The 13,785-nt window shown below is 41.8% G+C and overlaps 1 protein-coding gene and 1 long non-coding RNA gene across 4 annotated transcripts; one reads left to right on the forward strand and one right to left on the reverse strand.

Moving 5' to 3' along the window:
* The first annotated feature begins 646 nt into the window (after nucleotides 1–646).
* Nucleotides 647–13,785, forward strand: LOC114830328 (butyrophilin subfamily 3 member A2-like). The gene is made up of 4 exons (XM_034290773.1): nucleotides 647–722; nucleotides 6,613–6,966; nucleotides 9,410–9,685; nucleotides 12,354–13,785. The coding sequence occupies exons 1-4, from the start codon at nucleotides 647–649 to the stop codon at nucleotides 12,527–12,529; spliced, it is 882 nt and encodes a 293-aa protein (XP_034146664.1). The 3' UTR covers nucleotides 12,530–13,785.
* LOC117593958 lies at nucleotides 2,371–4,653 on the reverse strand. 3 transcript variants are annotated; one of them, XR_004575430.1, is made up of 7 exons: nucleotides 4,516–4,653; nucleotides 3,780–3,840; nucleotides 3,393–3,457; nucleotides 3,197–3,302; nucleotides 3,000–3,039; nucleotides 2,516–2,610; nucleotides 2,371–2,404 (listed from the first exon to the last, which is right to left on the reverse strand). It is a non-coding gene; the product is annotated as an uncharacterized LOC117593958 (long non-coding RNA). The 3 variants fall into 3 exon arrangements; XR_004575429.1 differs by having other exon boundaries at nucleotides 2,516–2,647; XR_004575431.1 differs by lacking the exon at nucleotides 3,780–3,840 and having other exon boundaries at nucleotides 2,516–2,647.

The following is a 13,785-nucleotide window of genomic DNA, read 5'->3' on the forward strand; positions in this document are numbered from 1 at the left end:
TGATGCGTTTGATATCGCAAAGACTGCTGTGATCCTCCGGTTTGGTCTTCAATCAATCAATCAATCAAATGTATTTATAAAGCCCTTTTCACAACAGCAGTTGTCACAGTGCTTTACAGAGACACCAGGCCTTAAACCCCAAGGAGCAAACAACAGTAGTGTTGAATTTCAGCGTGAACCGCTCGGCCTGTAGCACTGACTTGTCCAATACAGAAAATAAACGTATTTTAAATATATTTCCAAACACATTTGGAAAATATAATCCATGAATACATTTGGTAAATATATGTCAAAATGTTTGAAATTGGACGCTTAAATATATTCGTAAAAATATATTTAATACATTTAGACACGCTTTTTAAAAATGCATCAGACAATAATAAAAAGTGAAATCAATCTTGATACCTGAAATATATTTTGAATAAAGATAAATGTATACATTTTTAAATACATTAAGTTGAATTAACATACATTCTACATACATATTTATACAGTCTATGGTATAAACGTGCGTAGTGATAGGCTGCGATATTTAGGGTTGCACGTTTAGAACTTAGCAACTGATTGGTCAAACCCATAGAGGCGGGACGACTGTCTCCAGCTGTTATAAATGGAACTTCAACGGCGCGATTATTTGAATTGTAAAATGGAGTCTCTGAAACGAGGGATTTTCTGCCTTTTATTCCTGCCACTTCTCCCCGTCTGCAGAGCGGAGGATACAGGTAGGTTTTAAACAACCAACAACAAGCTTAATCCTTCATTGAAAGTGATGTATTTCTCTGTTCAATGTCCTTTAATATTCAACGGACTGTTCAGAGACAACTAGCTAACAAATGTTTACAACTACAGGGTATCCGCATTTTCCTTAAAAAGTATTGAATTAATATAGGGTCATATCTTTTAGTTTGTCAGTGCGTTAGGTTTTTTTTTTCTGCGCATTTCCGCACTAACTGAAAACGTGCGTATACCACCTCCTGAGCTCAATAGGGTCTAACTGCAGCTTGCACCAGTCGCTCACGCCGCGCCCCTTTGTTTTCTTTGCCTTCAAAATAAAAGCCCCCTTTTTTTGGTTGTACAAAAAATGTATTTATAATTGTGTTTTTCTAAATTGTATTTTTCTAAATAAATGCCCGTTCTTTATAGTTTGGGATGGAACTACAGAATGCAATAAAAAAAACAATCAGTTCATGTTGTATTGGATTAGTTTTTGTATTTGCTAATGTATAATAAATTGAACTGCAAACAAAAAAACTATTTATTTAGAAGTAAGCAAAAACACATGACAATAAATAATAAGTCTTAATAAGTGGATGTGGATGTAAGTTATGTACTATGTGACAGTATTGTCACATAGTGGGCTGGTCACAAGAGGACTAGAAGGCTCTCTCTGGGTCGAAGCACTGAAAGAAAAATCCTCCACTGCAGTTTACATGTGATTCCAAAGGACTTTATGCTGATCAGTATCTGTACGTAGATGTAGGCCCTTTAATCCTGTGGGTATGGAAATGTCAGACAGTCTGTATTATTATATTAACAAATGATAAATGTACAGCTCTGGGTAGAAATCATATAGGTGCAATGCATTCAATAAACCGGATCACCAGTTGTACACACGATCTCCCCAGTGTTCAGAAATGGACTCAATATTCAGAGGATTTGAATTTTATTCCACATTGAACAGGACGTTATTAAAACCAAAAAAGCATAAAGTAGACTCTCAATAGATGTTAGTTTTAACATTTTTTAAATTATACAAAAAGTTCACCCAAAGGTTGTTTAAACATATGACATCTCTTTTTTGTCATAAACAATTAATTAACAGTCTGTAATAACACTGGAGAATTCAAAATCCAATCCCAAGTTTCCAGCCACAAATTGTCACGGGGGCCTGCAGCTTGAAAAACACCCAGCTGGCTCAGGGTTGTCTGCCAACAGGTAGTATACGTGTCCGTTCTCACTGAAAGAGAAAATAAGTAAATAAATGTAGCAAATACATATTCAATTATTTTTTTCCCCCAGACCCCTTTGTTACACACAAACACCTTATTTTTACCTATTGCATTTGGCGGCAAAAGTGATCGCAGTAACCTGGATGTGGGTCTTCTGAGTAAACTGCTTCAAGTACACCCCTTTGTCCTGTTCCAACATATTCTGTGAAAGAAAAAGAAAAAACAGAATGATGATTATACTGACCAGTGACCACTAGACTCAGGATGTGGTCTAAGCGTAGTTATTACATCAATACTGAGTGTAATGACATAGATTCAAATCCATCCAGTGTTAAGATGTTTACCAGGTGTGCAGTTTTAGAAAAGCATTCCACATTCACGCCAGGTGTCCACGCTGTACATGGTGTAGAATTATTTTCTGTAGGACTCAGAAAACCTGCTCCATGTAGCGACACCTGTGAAAAACAAATTATCAATCAAAAGTGAACATTTCCATAAGGTTAGTGAAAACACACGTGAGGTACTCAAGTATTGTATACCACAGCACCCTTTATTTAAACACTTACTGTCAAGCCACTGAAAATGTGCCCGTCTCCTGAAGGAGTCAGTGGACACACAAGAGCCAATCTTAAGTATGCCTTATCTCCTTCCTGTAGTACCACTTCATTTAGGATTACAGAAAGCACACACGTTGGTAACTGTAAAATACAGGTCAGGCAAAATCAAGCATAGTAAAGACAACACACTGACTACACTATTGCCTGTACAAATGGCAACAATCATAGCATAGCAGAAATATGAAAATTAACAATTATTGGTGAGAACATCTATCATAACGCATTGCCCTGATATTGATATGACTGTACTAAGGGATGTATAAGCATGAGACTCTTGCAGTGACAGGGCAATTATTGTGCATAAGGTGCTCTATAGTGTGTGTCATGGTGGTAGTGCAAATAAGTCCAATAGTGCAAGGATAAAGGGAGGTGTTGTGCCATGTTTATTGGCTAATATAGCCAGTAAACAGTGTAAGCAGTAAGTAAACATTACCTCCAATATGATGCACCTGTCATCCTTTTCTAATCGAAACCTTTTGAGGAAAATTATATTATATAAAAAAAAGAAAATTATATTATAAAAAAAACGTAAGGTTGTTTTATATATATAAAACAACCTTACGTTTTTTTTTATGAATTAATCAAGACAGGATATGGCCACTGGGTGTCCTCTGCCATCATCATGCTCACCTCATGTTCCCTCTTGCTGACCTTTGGGACCCTGTATATTGGCTGCAGTGAACCTTGGAGCAATGCTCTGGCCTCATTAGTCCAGTATGCAAACCTCTGTCCATGGCTTTTGAGTAAGATATTAGTAAAATAATAAAAAAAGTAAACTAATGTAGAAGCAATGTATTGTAGGAAGTAACATTTAGAGTTGCCTTACCCGTCAATCTGGAACCGTTCCATTAGACTAATGCACCACCATTTTCAGATGCGTGCCATGTCCCTCTAAAAGAAATAGAATATTTAAGTTGAGGAGGAATGTTCATGTTCAGTCACAAATCACTATTTGTCTGCAAACCATTGGCATGTCAATTACAGCAGAGTACAAAAAGTTATAGAGCCATGTTAAATAGTCCCACAAACAGTTCTTTGATGTGTGGTTAATACTGTAATCAACATTAAGATGCCACAAGAATGTACAGTAGTTTGATGAGGGAAACCCTGCAACAATTGGGCAAAGTGTTAAATAAGCAATATAAAAGTTTTTGGGTCAAATCAGAAACATAGACATGTGCATCCAGGTACATAAGTTGTTGGAGAGATGCACCTCAATGTCTTTGCCAAATTTAGTTGTCCACTGGCCCAGAGCAATGTGATGAGCTAAGTCACTGTCAAAATCAATCAGAAATACAAATTACACACCTTATACTTGTAATAGTATCAGAAAACTGAAGACAATTCGTATTACTCGATTCCCTTAAATTCAAAATACCACTGTATGCTATTGAAATAGAAGAGTTACAATAGCCACCCACAGGGCTTAAACAAAATAAACTAACTTATATAGCCATTGAACGAGGCTAAACTTTAAAACAGCCTTTGAACAAGGCTTTACTTTCATGCTTATGGAATCCAAATACACATCATAGTATCCTGTTGCAGACCTGTTGGTTGTGAATTTTGTTATTGGCCAAATCTGGACAATCTGTACCTGCATTTTTGGAGTACTATGAATTCTATAGGATTTCAATACTGAACAAGCCCCAGAACAGGGCTGATTTTTGTCATGTTACGAAACCTAAAGATGGTATGGTAACAACGGTCGCCAAAGCCAAAAATATCATGCGAAGTACCTCACTCAAACTAACACACACACACTACGCTAGCATACATGTGCATACACATAGGTATTTTAAGCTAACGTTAGCATACTTTTAAAACACCCTTTTAACTATAAGCAATCGTCAACCTGAAATCAATAGCTATCGGTAGTAGCCTAATATAAATTTTAAACAAACCGTAACGGGCTAAATAACTACATATTGCCATTATCAGTAACTTACCAGGTGCTTCCCGGGAGTTGTTGCCGCCATGACTCAATATGGCAATATGGTCCATCTGCGTCTTGTAAACAAACCGTACATGTCTGAAAGTCGGAAGTTGCGTGCCAGCGGGGGCGCGGCGTGAGCGGGCGCGGCGTGAGCGGGCGCGGCGTGAGCGGGCGCGGCGTGAGCGGGCGCGGCGGGAGCGGGCGCGGCGGGAGCGGGCGCGGCGTGAGCGGGCGCGGCGTGAGCGGGCGCGGCGTGAGCGGGCGCGGCGTGAGCGGGCGCGGCGTGAGCAATTTAAAACTGGAGGAGACAGAGAAAAGTTAGTAGTACATCCCTCATATCCCCCAGCACAATAATATAGCAGCGTAACACCTTGGAACTGAGACGGGGGGGTCCGGTGACACTGTGGCCCTACCCGGGGGAGGCCCCGGACAGGGCCCAAAGGGCAGGAAATCAATCCACCCACAAGTCTTTAGGTGGCTTACTTCAGTCGAATTAGTGTCCTTATGTATGAAATTGTTGTGACCAATTATGACTAATTGTTGTAAAATTTGTATTAAATTGAATTTGAAGGGGCATTTAAAGTCTTAAAGGTCCCCTGACATGAAATTTTCATTTTGTGAGGTTTTTTAACATTAATATGAGTTCACCTAGCCTATATATGGTCCCAAATTTTCAAAAAATTCCATTCTGTGTAAATTGAGCATTTTCTATCTTTCTCTGACTTGGAGAAAACGCAGAATCAAACAGGCTGATCTGGACCCGTCTCTTTGTGACGTCGCAAGGAGAAATTGTTAACTCCCATGGTAACTCCCCTTTTTTTGCTTTGCCCGCCCAGAGAAAGAATTTAAATAGAGCCAGGTGTGAGGCACACGTGTGTGAGCGCGACTTCAATTTGTCTACGCGACGAGGAGGGGCATCATGGCTTTTGAGTGAAGGAAACACAATAATTGCTCAGTAATAGGATGTAGAGATGAGCAACGAAGCCTTTTTTTACTTCCTTCGTACATGCCACAGAAGAACCAGTGGAATGATTTCATTTTCTCCGGAAAAGCGCCGACACAGCTTCCCAAAGTTTTGCATGTCTGTGGCAAACATTTCACCGACGACTATGTACATAATGTTACACAACAAAATGATTTACTCCTGCGCGCACATAAATATATAGGCTTTATATATCTTGTGTAACGTGACTTCATGATATGAAGGGAGAATTTTTACATTTAAAAAAACCCTCTTCTCTAAACTAGAATATTTACTGATATAGATGCTAACACAGCTTTAAAATCATCACAAATCAGAGAAACATGAAAAGGCAAAAGCAGATTAGCTTTAGCTTTATCTTGCATGATAATCAGACATCCTAACAAAGTATCATATAGACATAATATTTTTAACTAACCATTCGGAAACATCCTTCTGGAGGCGCTGAGTTGCAACTTCTTCATCCGTTGCTTCTCCATCTGGATCGGATTCTGGGTCAAACTGAAATGCTTCAATGTGTCTTCGTGCCATTGCAATATGATCCAGACACACCGGTAAACATGCACGTTACCTTTGCCGCAAGATAGTAAAGGCCCCGCCCACCCACCACCTTGCCCTGCCTTTTTCATCCTCATTAAAATTTAAAGTCACAGACACCAATACGGGCCGTTTGAAGGAAGCTCATTCTGTGACTGTATTGTAGTGGCTATAATTCTGCAGCAAGGCTGAATTTTTGAAAAAAGATTTCAGATACAGTACTAGGGACCACTATGGCCTATATTAAAGCTTACAAAAAGTAGCATGTCATGGGACCTTTAAATTTAACTTGCTGAAAACCTGCAGATACCCTGTGTATAAATTGTTATGATTTGCGCAGTCTCACAAAAAGTCTATTTAATTAAGTAATCTATTATAAATGGGTTCTGAGTTTCCAGTAGCTCAAGATCGATCATTTGGAGACTACTAGTTTATGCACAATAAACAATCATTCATAACTAGTTAACTAACCAGCATATTGCTGTCTGGCCAGTTGACTACATCCATGTTTCCGAAGTACTAACTACTAATAAAAGTGTAGTAATGTTTATACCATACATGGTCTCAATGTCATGTGTTTTTCTGTTCCAGTCCAGGTGGTTTGCCAGTCAGAACCAGTTGTGGTCACGGCAGGTGATGATGTCATCCTCCCTTGTTCTCTGAGAACCACCATCAGAACCGTCAGCGCTGTTGATGAAGTAGTAGAGTGGCAGAGACCTGACCTCAAACCTAAAAAGGTGCATTTCTACCGCAATCGTGTTGAATACAATGATGGCCAGAATCCATCCTACAGAGGAAGGACGTCTCTGTTTGAAGAAGAAATGAAGAACGGGAACATCTCCTTAAAACTGACCGGAGTGCAACTCTCTGATGCTGGAAACTACACCTGCTTTGTTCCAACACTGAAGAGCCCAGATCAGAAAGACTCTGTTCAACTCATTGTTGGTGAGTTACTTAAATATTGAGACGATAATTCCTGTAGTTGCAGTGAGTATCCGGCGTTGCCATTAAGGATCGCCTCCTATAAAATGAATGACAGCTTCTGAACCACTCGTGTTCCTTCTCATCCAATGGCACAAAACACACAGGTTAAATTCTTCATAATCCAAAACATAACTGATGCACAGTTTAAAAAGCTAACAGGAAAGATAAGAGGAATGTGGGACACAAATCCTGAAATCTGCCAGGCTGACCGTTGTGCAATGAAGTCTTGTAGAATACTATGGGAGAAGACATCGAAATAAACATTCAACGTCCATCCATCCATCCATCTTCTTCCGCTTAACCGGGGCCGGGTCGCGGGGGCAGCAGTCTAAGCAGAGATGCCCAGACTTCCCTCTCCCCAGACACTTCCTCTAGCTCTTCCGGGGGACACCGAGGCGTTCCCAGGCCAGCCAGGAACAGATGCCCAAGCCACCTCAGCTGACCCCTCTCGATGTGGAGGAGCAGCGGCTCTACTCTGAGCTCCTCCCGGGTGACCGAGCTTCTCACCCTATCTCTAAGGGATCGCCCGGCCACCCTGCGGAGAAAGCTCATTTCGGCCGCCTGTATCCGGGATCTTGTCCTTTCGGTCATGACCCAAAGCTCATGACCATAGGTGAGAGTAGGAACGTAGATTGACCGGTAAATCGAGAGCTTCGCCTTGCGGCTCAGCTCTTTCTTCACCACGACAGACCAATACATCGACTGCATTACTGCAGAAGCTGCACCGATCCGTCTGTCAATCTCCCGTTCCATCCTTCCCTCACTCGTGAACAAGACCCCTAGATACTTAAACTCCTCCACTTGAGGCAGGCACTCTCCACCAACCTGAAGTGGGCAAGCCACCCTTTTCCGACTGAGGACCATGGCCTCGGATTTGGAGGTACTGATTTTCATCCCCACCGCTTCACACTCGGCTGCAAACCGTCCCAGCGCATGCTGAAGGTCCTGGTTAGAAGGGGCCAACACAACAACATCATCTGCAAAGAGCAGAGATTAAATTGTGTGGTCCTCAAACCTGACACTCCGGCCCCTGGCTGCGCCTAGAAATTCTTCCCATAAAAATTACGAACAGAACCGGCGACAAAGGGCAGCCTTGCCGGAGTCCAACATGCACTGGGAACAAGTCTGACTTACTGACGGCAATGTGGACCAAGCTCCTGCTTCGGTTGTACAGGGACCTGACAGCCCTTAGCAAAGGACCCAGGACCCCATATTCCCGAAGCACTCTCCACAGGATGCCGCGAGGGACACAGTTGAATGCCTTTTCCAAATCCACAAAACACATGTGGATTGGTTGGGCAAACTCCCATGAACCCTCCATCACCCTTTAGAGGCCATAGAGCTGGTCCAGTGTTCCACGGCCCGGACGAAAACCACACTGTTCCTCCTGAATCCGAGGTTCTACTATCGGCCGTATTCTCCTCTCCAGAACCCTGGCATAGACTTTCCCGGGGAGGCTGAGAAGTGTGATCCCCCTATAGTTGGAACACACCCTCCGGTCCCCCTTCTTAAAAAGAGGGACCACCACCCCGGTCTGCCATCCCAGAGGCACTGTCCCCGACCGCCACGCGATGTTGCACAGGCGTGTCAACCAAGACAGCCCCACAACACCCAGAGACTTGAGGTACTCAGGGCGGATCTCATTTATTCCTGACCAGCAGGTGTCACCACTGTGCAGTGAGTTCAAAACCCTAGAGAGAATGAAATGTTTATTTTATTGTTATTTTTTCATCACTAGACATTGTTATCCAGGAAGAGACAATTAACCCCCTTTCAGAGTCGCTTAGATCTTCTTACCATCTTGATCCAACGTTGAGGTCAACTGGGTCTGCTCATTTGTATACATGCCACAGAGTCTGAGAGAATGTTCATTTCTATTTAGGTTTTTATTGAATTTGTTTCCCATTTGTAGGTGACATTTTAGTAATTTCTGACGCCCTGAGCGACTTACAGTACTTCAGGCATGGATTTTGGCAGGGTTCTGGTGTACCAGGTAGAAGGTCATATTTTTGTGATTTGGGACAGAAATTGCCTAAACATTTCTGGGAATTATAACTTAATTTTCCATGGGAATAATTTGCTCTGTTTCATTAGAATATGTTAGCTTATAATAGTGACCTTTTTGGGAGGGTATACATGACAATTCTAGGTACTGTGGCATGTTATGCTTAAAAGTTCTGATTTATTACAACCCTCCTTATGCAGTGTGTATTCTTCTATAATATGAACATGAAATATTTCATATTTTCAATGAATGAGCACAAAATGTGATGTTGTGTGGAGCTTGTTGGCAGAAAGTGTTTGTATTTAATACATTCTAAAAAGTCTATGACACAACAACATTATTTTAAGGGGACAAAATACTTTCTGAAGGCACTGTGTATCTTCTCTTGTATCTCTGTAGCTGCAGCTTCTCTTCCAGAGATCTCTGTTGTGGGAATTGATCCCATGGGAGTAATCCTAAAGTGTGAGGCTGGAGGGTTGATGTACAGACCTGAGATGACCTGGCTGGACAGTGATGGAAACATCCTCCCTGTTGGACCTACAGAGACAGTTTCAGAGGGTCGTTACACTGTGAGAGGACATGTGACCATCCAGAAGACTGACAACAACATGTTCACCTGTAGAGTTCTACAGCATCAGATCAACCACCAGATGGAGACAGAGATTCATGTCCCAGGTGAGATCTTCATTAGTTAATCTGAATACCAGACACCTTGTTAGACCAGACTAGTGGACAGAGATTCATGTCCCAGGTGAGGTCTTCATTAGTTAACCTGAATACCAGACACCTTGTTAGACCAGACTAGTGGACAGAGATTCATGTCCCAGGTGAGGTCTTCATTAGTTAACCTGAATACCAGACACCTTGTTAGACCAGACTAGTGGACAGAGATTCATGTCCCAGGTGAGGTCTTCATTAGTTAACCTGAATACCAGACACCTTGTTAGACCAGACTAGTGGACAGAGATTCATGTCCCAGGTGAGGTCTTCATTAGTTAACCTGAATACCAGACACCTTGTTAGACCAGACTAGTGGACAGAGATTCATGTCCCAGGTGAGGTGGTTTTTTATATTAATTTATCAATATCATCAACTTGTTTTGTCTAAAAGGTAAAACACAATTCTGCTTGGTGGTTGGGGATTTCTTTATTAGACTATAGTGGTTCTCAACCACTTTTTGGGACAGCGCCCCTATCATTATCCAGGTCCCTTACCGCCCCCATCAAATAAGATGTAGGCAACATGTCCCTGAATATTTATGATTACTATTGTTGTTATTATTATTGTTTTTACGATTATCATTAAAAAAGCACACAATTGAATGACAAACAGTTTTTCCCATGGCAGCAATCAGACACCAAAACAGAAACGGCAAGCAATTTAACATTCAAATCTTAATTAAACAACTGCCTCCAACTGCCAATCAGAAATGTCAAACAATATTTATTTTCATGAGAAAAAACGCTGGCACTTATCAAGGGGTGAAAGCGGAATCATTAACTTTCAAAGGTTTGAAAGCTAGTGAGAGCCTTGCGTCTGGTGTTTCTCTGCCAGTTTCTTCACTGCGGGCTGAAGAGAGGTACGTTTCAGCCGTAGTACATCTGAAGCCATACAGTCCAAGCAATAGCGCTACTTGGACTGCATTTAGAGGACCTGGCTGAATCCCTGCTCAACTAGATAAGTGGTCGGGAAAGCAAGAAGCAGCCTGGTCTTCTCCCAGAGAGCTGGGTAATGTGTGGCATATTTGGCCCACATGCTGCCCCAGCCAGATGTGTGAAATGTAGACTGGGCATCAGCGTAGCACTGTGTTTCTACAAGATTTTCCTGGATGGCCCTCTCTGGGAACCATCACCTTATCGTGGTGGAGCGGCTTGTGTGTTCCTATGTACCTGAAGGCTGTGTTGTCCGGGCCTTAGTTCTCCTGGTAGGGTTTCCCATGGCAAAGTGGTCTCAGGGGAGGAGCCAGACTAAGAATGGTTCAAAAACAACATGCAAAAACGAGGAAGAGGAGGAATTACCCTGCCCGGAGTCCCCGTCTGGAGCCAGGCCAGAGGGAGGGCTCACCAGCGAGCGCCTGGTGGCCAGGTTTGCCACTGAGCCCGGTCGGGCCTTCAGCAGCCTTTTCATCAATCCTGCATGCCAACGGTGTCATTGCTGAGAGGGGTGGATTTCAGCACCTGCGTGGGGCCGCGCTCCAGCACAGTAGAGATTTAACTCTTTTTACAACTGGACAGAAGCACCAACTTCTGTCCAGTTGTAAACGGCTATCCACATTTGGCTATTAGCATGGAGATGTTGTAGGACGCTTCAAGCCCACCATCATGTTGGCTGCTTTTCCTGGCAAAGAGACTGCAGAAGGTGCTCCTACCATGCTTCTCTTTGAGGACCTGGAAGAAGGGCTGCTCCTTGTCAGTCTTCTCCAGGTGGCTCTTGGCTTGTGAGGGCTTCATCACCTCATTTAGAAACTTGTTCACACAATAAACACAATGGAAGTTATACATTGGTTGGAGAAAGTATGAAGCCATAGCTAAGGTATTCAATTCAATAATGACAGCATGTTTTTTTATGTTTGCTAGCATTGCAAAAAGTATAAAATACAAATTGGGCAAAAGTATTACAAATGTATCAATTTTGCACTGGCAGCGTAACTTATTTGGAATAATGGCAGAATTTATTTATCAGATTTTGGCATGGAGTTTTTTCTTTTTGTGCTGTTCTAGACAAAATTAACTTCATGATCCATGTTTTGTGCTTGTTCTTTTATTCATAGACTTACTAAATATGAATGATTTTAATGTTTAATGAAGACTTTAAAGTTCCTGACAAGACAGTGGAATATCCCTTTTGTAAATGTGTAACCACTGCGATAAGGCATTCACAAGGCATTCACTGTGTATGAAAATTAAGAGAAGGAAATGCTTCCATGGGTAATACCAAGAAAGCAAGTCCGTTTTCTAGATTTACACAGTAAACGCCGTGTGGGTGAAATTTTATAGATGATACTCTGATGTTCCGTTCCTGTGAAGGCAGCATGAAGCTGACAGAAACACTGAAGAGAAGAGTAGTTACTATACACCGTCTCTGTGGTGTAAACTGGCTGGTTTTAATGTTGCAGAACACAGTTTTTTCCAAGTAGTTGAAACTTTAAAGTCATATTGTTGTGAATCTGCGGTGTAAACTTGCCTTACAACAGACGCCCTTCCAAAGGCACCTCAACGCCCCTCTTTCCAAAATATTGCTTCCATCCTCCTCTGAATGGCCCCTGGGGGGCAGTAACGCCCCTGTTGAGAAACACTGTACTAGAGGCTTTTGTAATGGTTCTATATGGCTTCTGTGTTTCAGATCGAATGTTTCCTGAGCCATTTTCGGAGACGTGCCAGTCCTGGTGGAGGTCCTGGTGGTTTGGTGGTCTTGTTTTATTGATTGTTGTAGCTGGAGTTCTCTACATCCTGAAGAGTAAAGGTCTACTGCACTGTGGAAGAAAGTCATCGAGGGGAGTTGATCAGCAGGGGCTTTAGTTGTCAGCCTTCTGTACATTTTTCACTACATTAAGGTGCATGTAGAGATCCTCGCTCTGATTAAGTTAAATGTCAGCGGTTCTCCAGTTTGATGTCGATGCCCTAGAATTTCCAATTTGAAACTGTTTCCTGGGATTCACCACTTGCTGCTCTCCAGTCTAACTTGTGGGTTACCTTCTCCAGCAGTCAAATTCAGAAAGTGCTCTTACTGTGTGTTATATTATTTGGTGGATTTCTCCCCAATTTTGTAATGTTCAATTGCTGATTATGGTCTTGTAGGTAACTCCAACGAGTTTCTTAATGTTTACAGACATCTATGGTCAGCTTATTGCTAGGGCCGGCCCTGCATGTTAGGCAGCTCCCCCTGACTGACCAGGTCAGTATGATCAAACGCTATTTTAAAACTGAACTTGTGAATTTTAAGTGTTTTACATGGAGTGTGTTTGATATGTTCTGCTGAATGCTTTGCCACTAAAATGTGTGGTTTTCCAAAACTCTAAGGGAGTGAAATGGTATTGGGAAATAGAGACGGGTGACAAATTAAAGGGAAAAAATGAATGAGTGGAGGAAATTAATAAGTGCAGTTGCTTTCATACAGGTGTACTGAATGATACAATTAGGTAATTAACATCCTATCATGCAACTGGAAGGTCCAGTTGACCTACATTTTGGATTAAGATGGCAGGAGGACAGGATCGAAGTGACTTTAAAAGGGGGTTCGTTATTGGGTTTCTTCCAGGACGACAGTGCTTCCATCCACAGGGCAAGAGGGGGCAATGAATGGTAAAGAATAACAAAAATTATGTGAATCATATGCTATGGGCTTCGCAGTTAGATTTTTGACTGACATGTTAGACTGTGATTTCCTGCCACCATCATCAAAACACCAGATGAGGAAATATCTTTTGGGTGAACATTGTTCCATCCCTGCAGTAGAGTTCTGTAGACTCGTAGAATCTATGACAAGACACATCAAAGCTGTTCTGGAGGCTGGTGGCCCAAAACCTTAACGAGACACTGTTTTTTTTCTTTAATTCACCCATCTGTATTCTGAGTTAATGTTTAGCGATACTTCTAGGTATTCTGAACATTGTATTCATACACTACTGTATGGTCATATCATAAAAATATAGTGTTCTGAAAATTTCAAAAACACCAAATGGTATTCAATGCTAACTTTGCCCATGAGCCTGTCAGACATTGGTATTTAAATTAACTAAAATGTTATTTGATGCTTTTTTTATACCAACATTATG

Source organism: Esox lucius, chromosome 24, assembly GCF_011004845.1.
Source record: "Esox lucius isolate fEsoLuc1 chromosome 24, fEsoLuc1.pri, whole genome shotgun sequence".
NCBI classification, from domain to species: domain Eukaryota; kingdom Metazoa; phylum Chordata; class Actinopteri; order Esociformes; family Esocidae; genus Esox; species Esox lucius.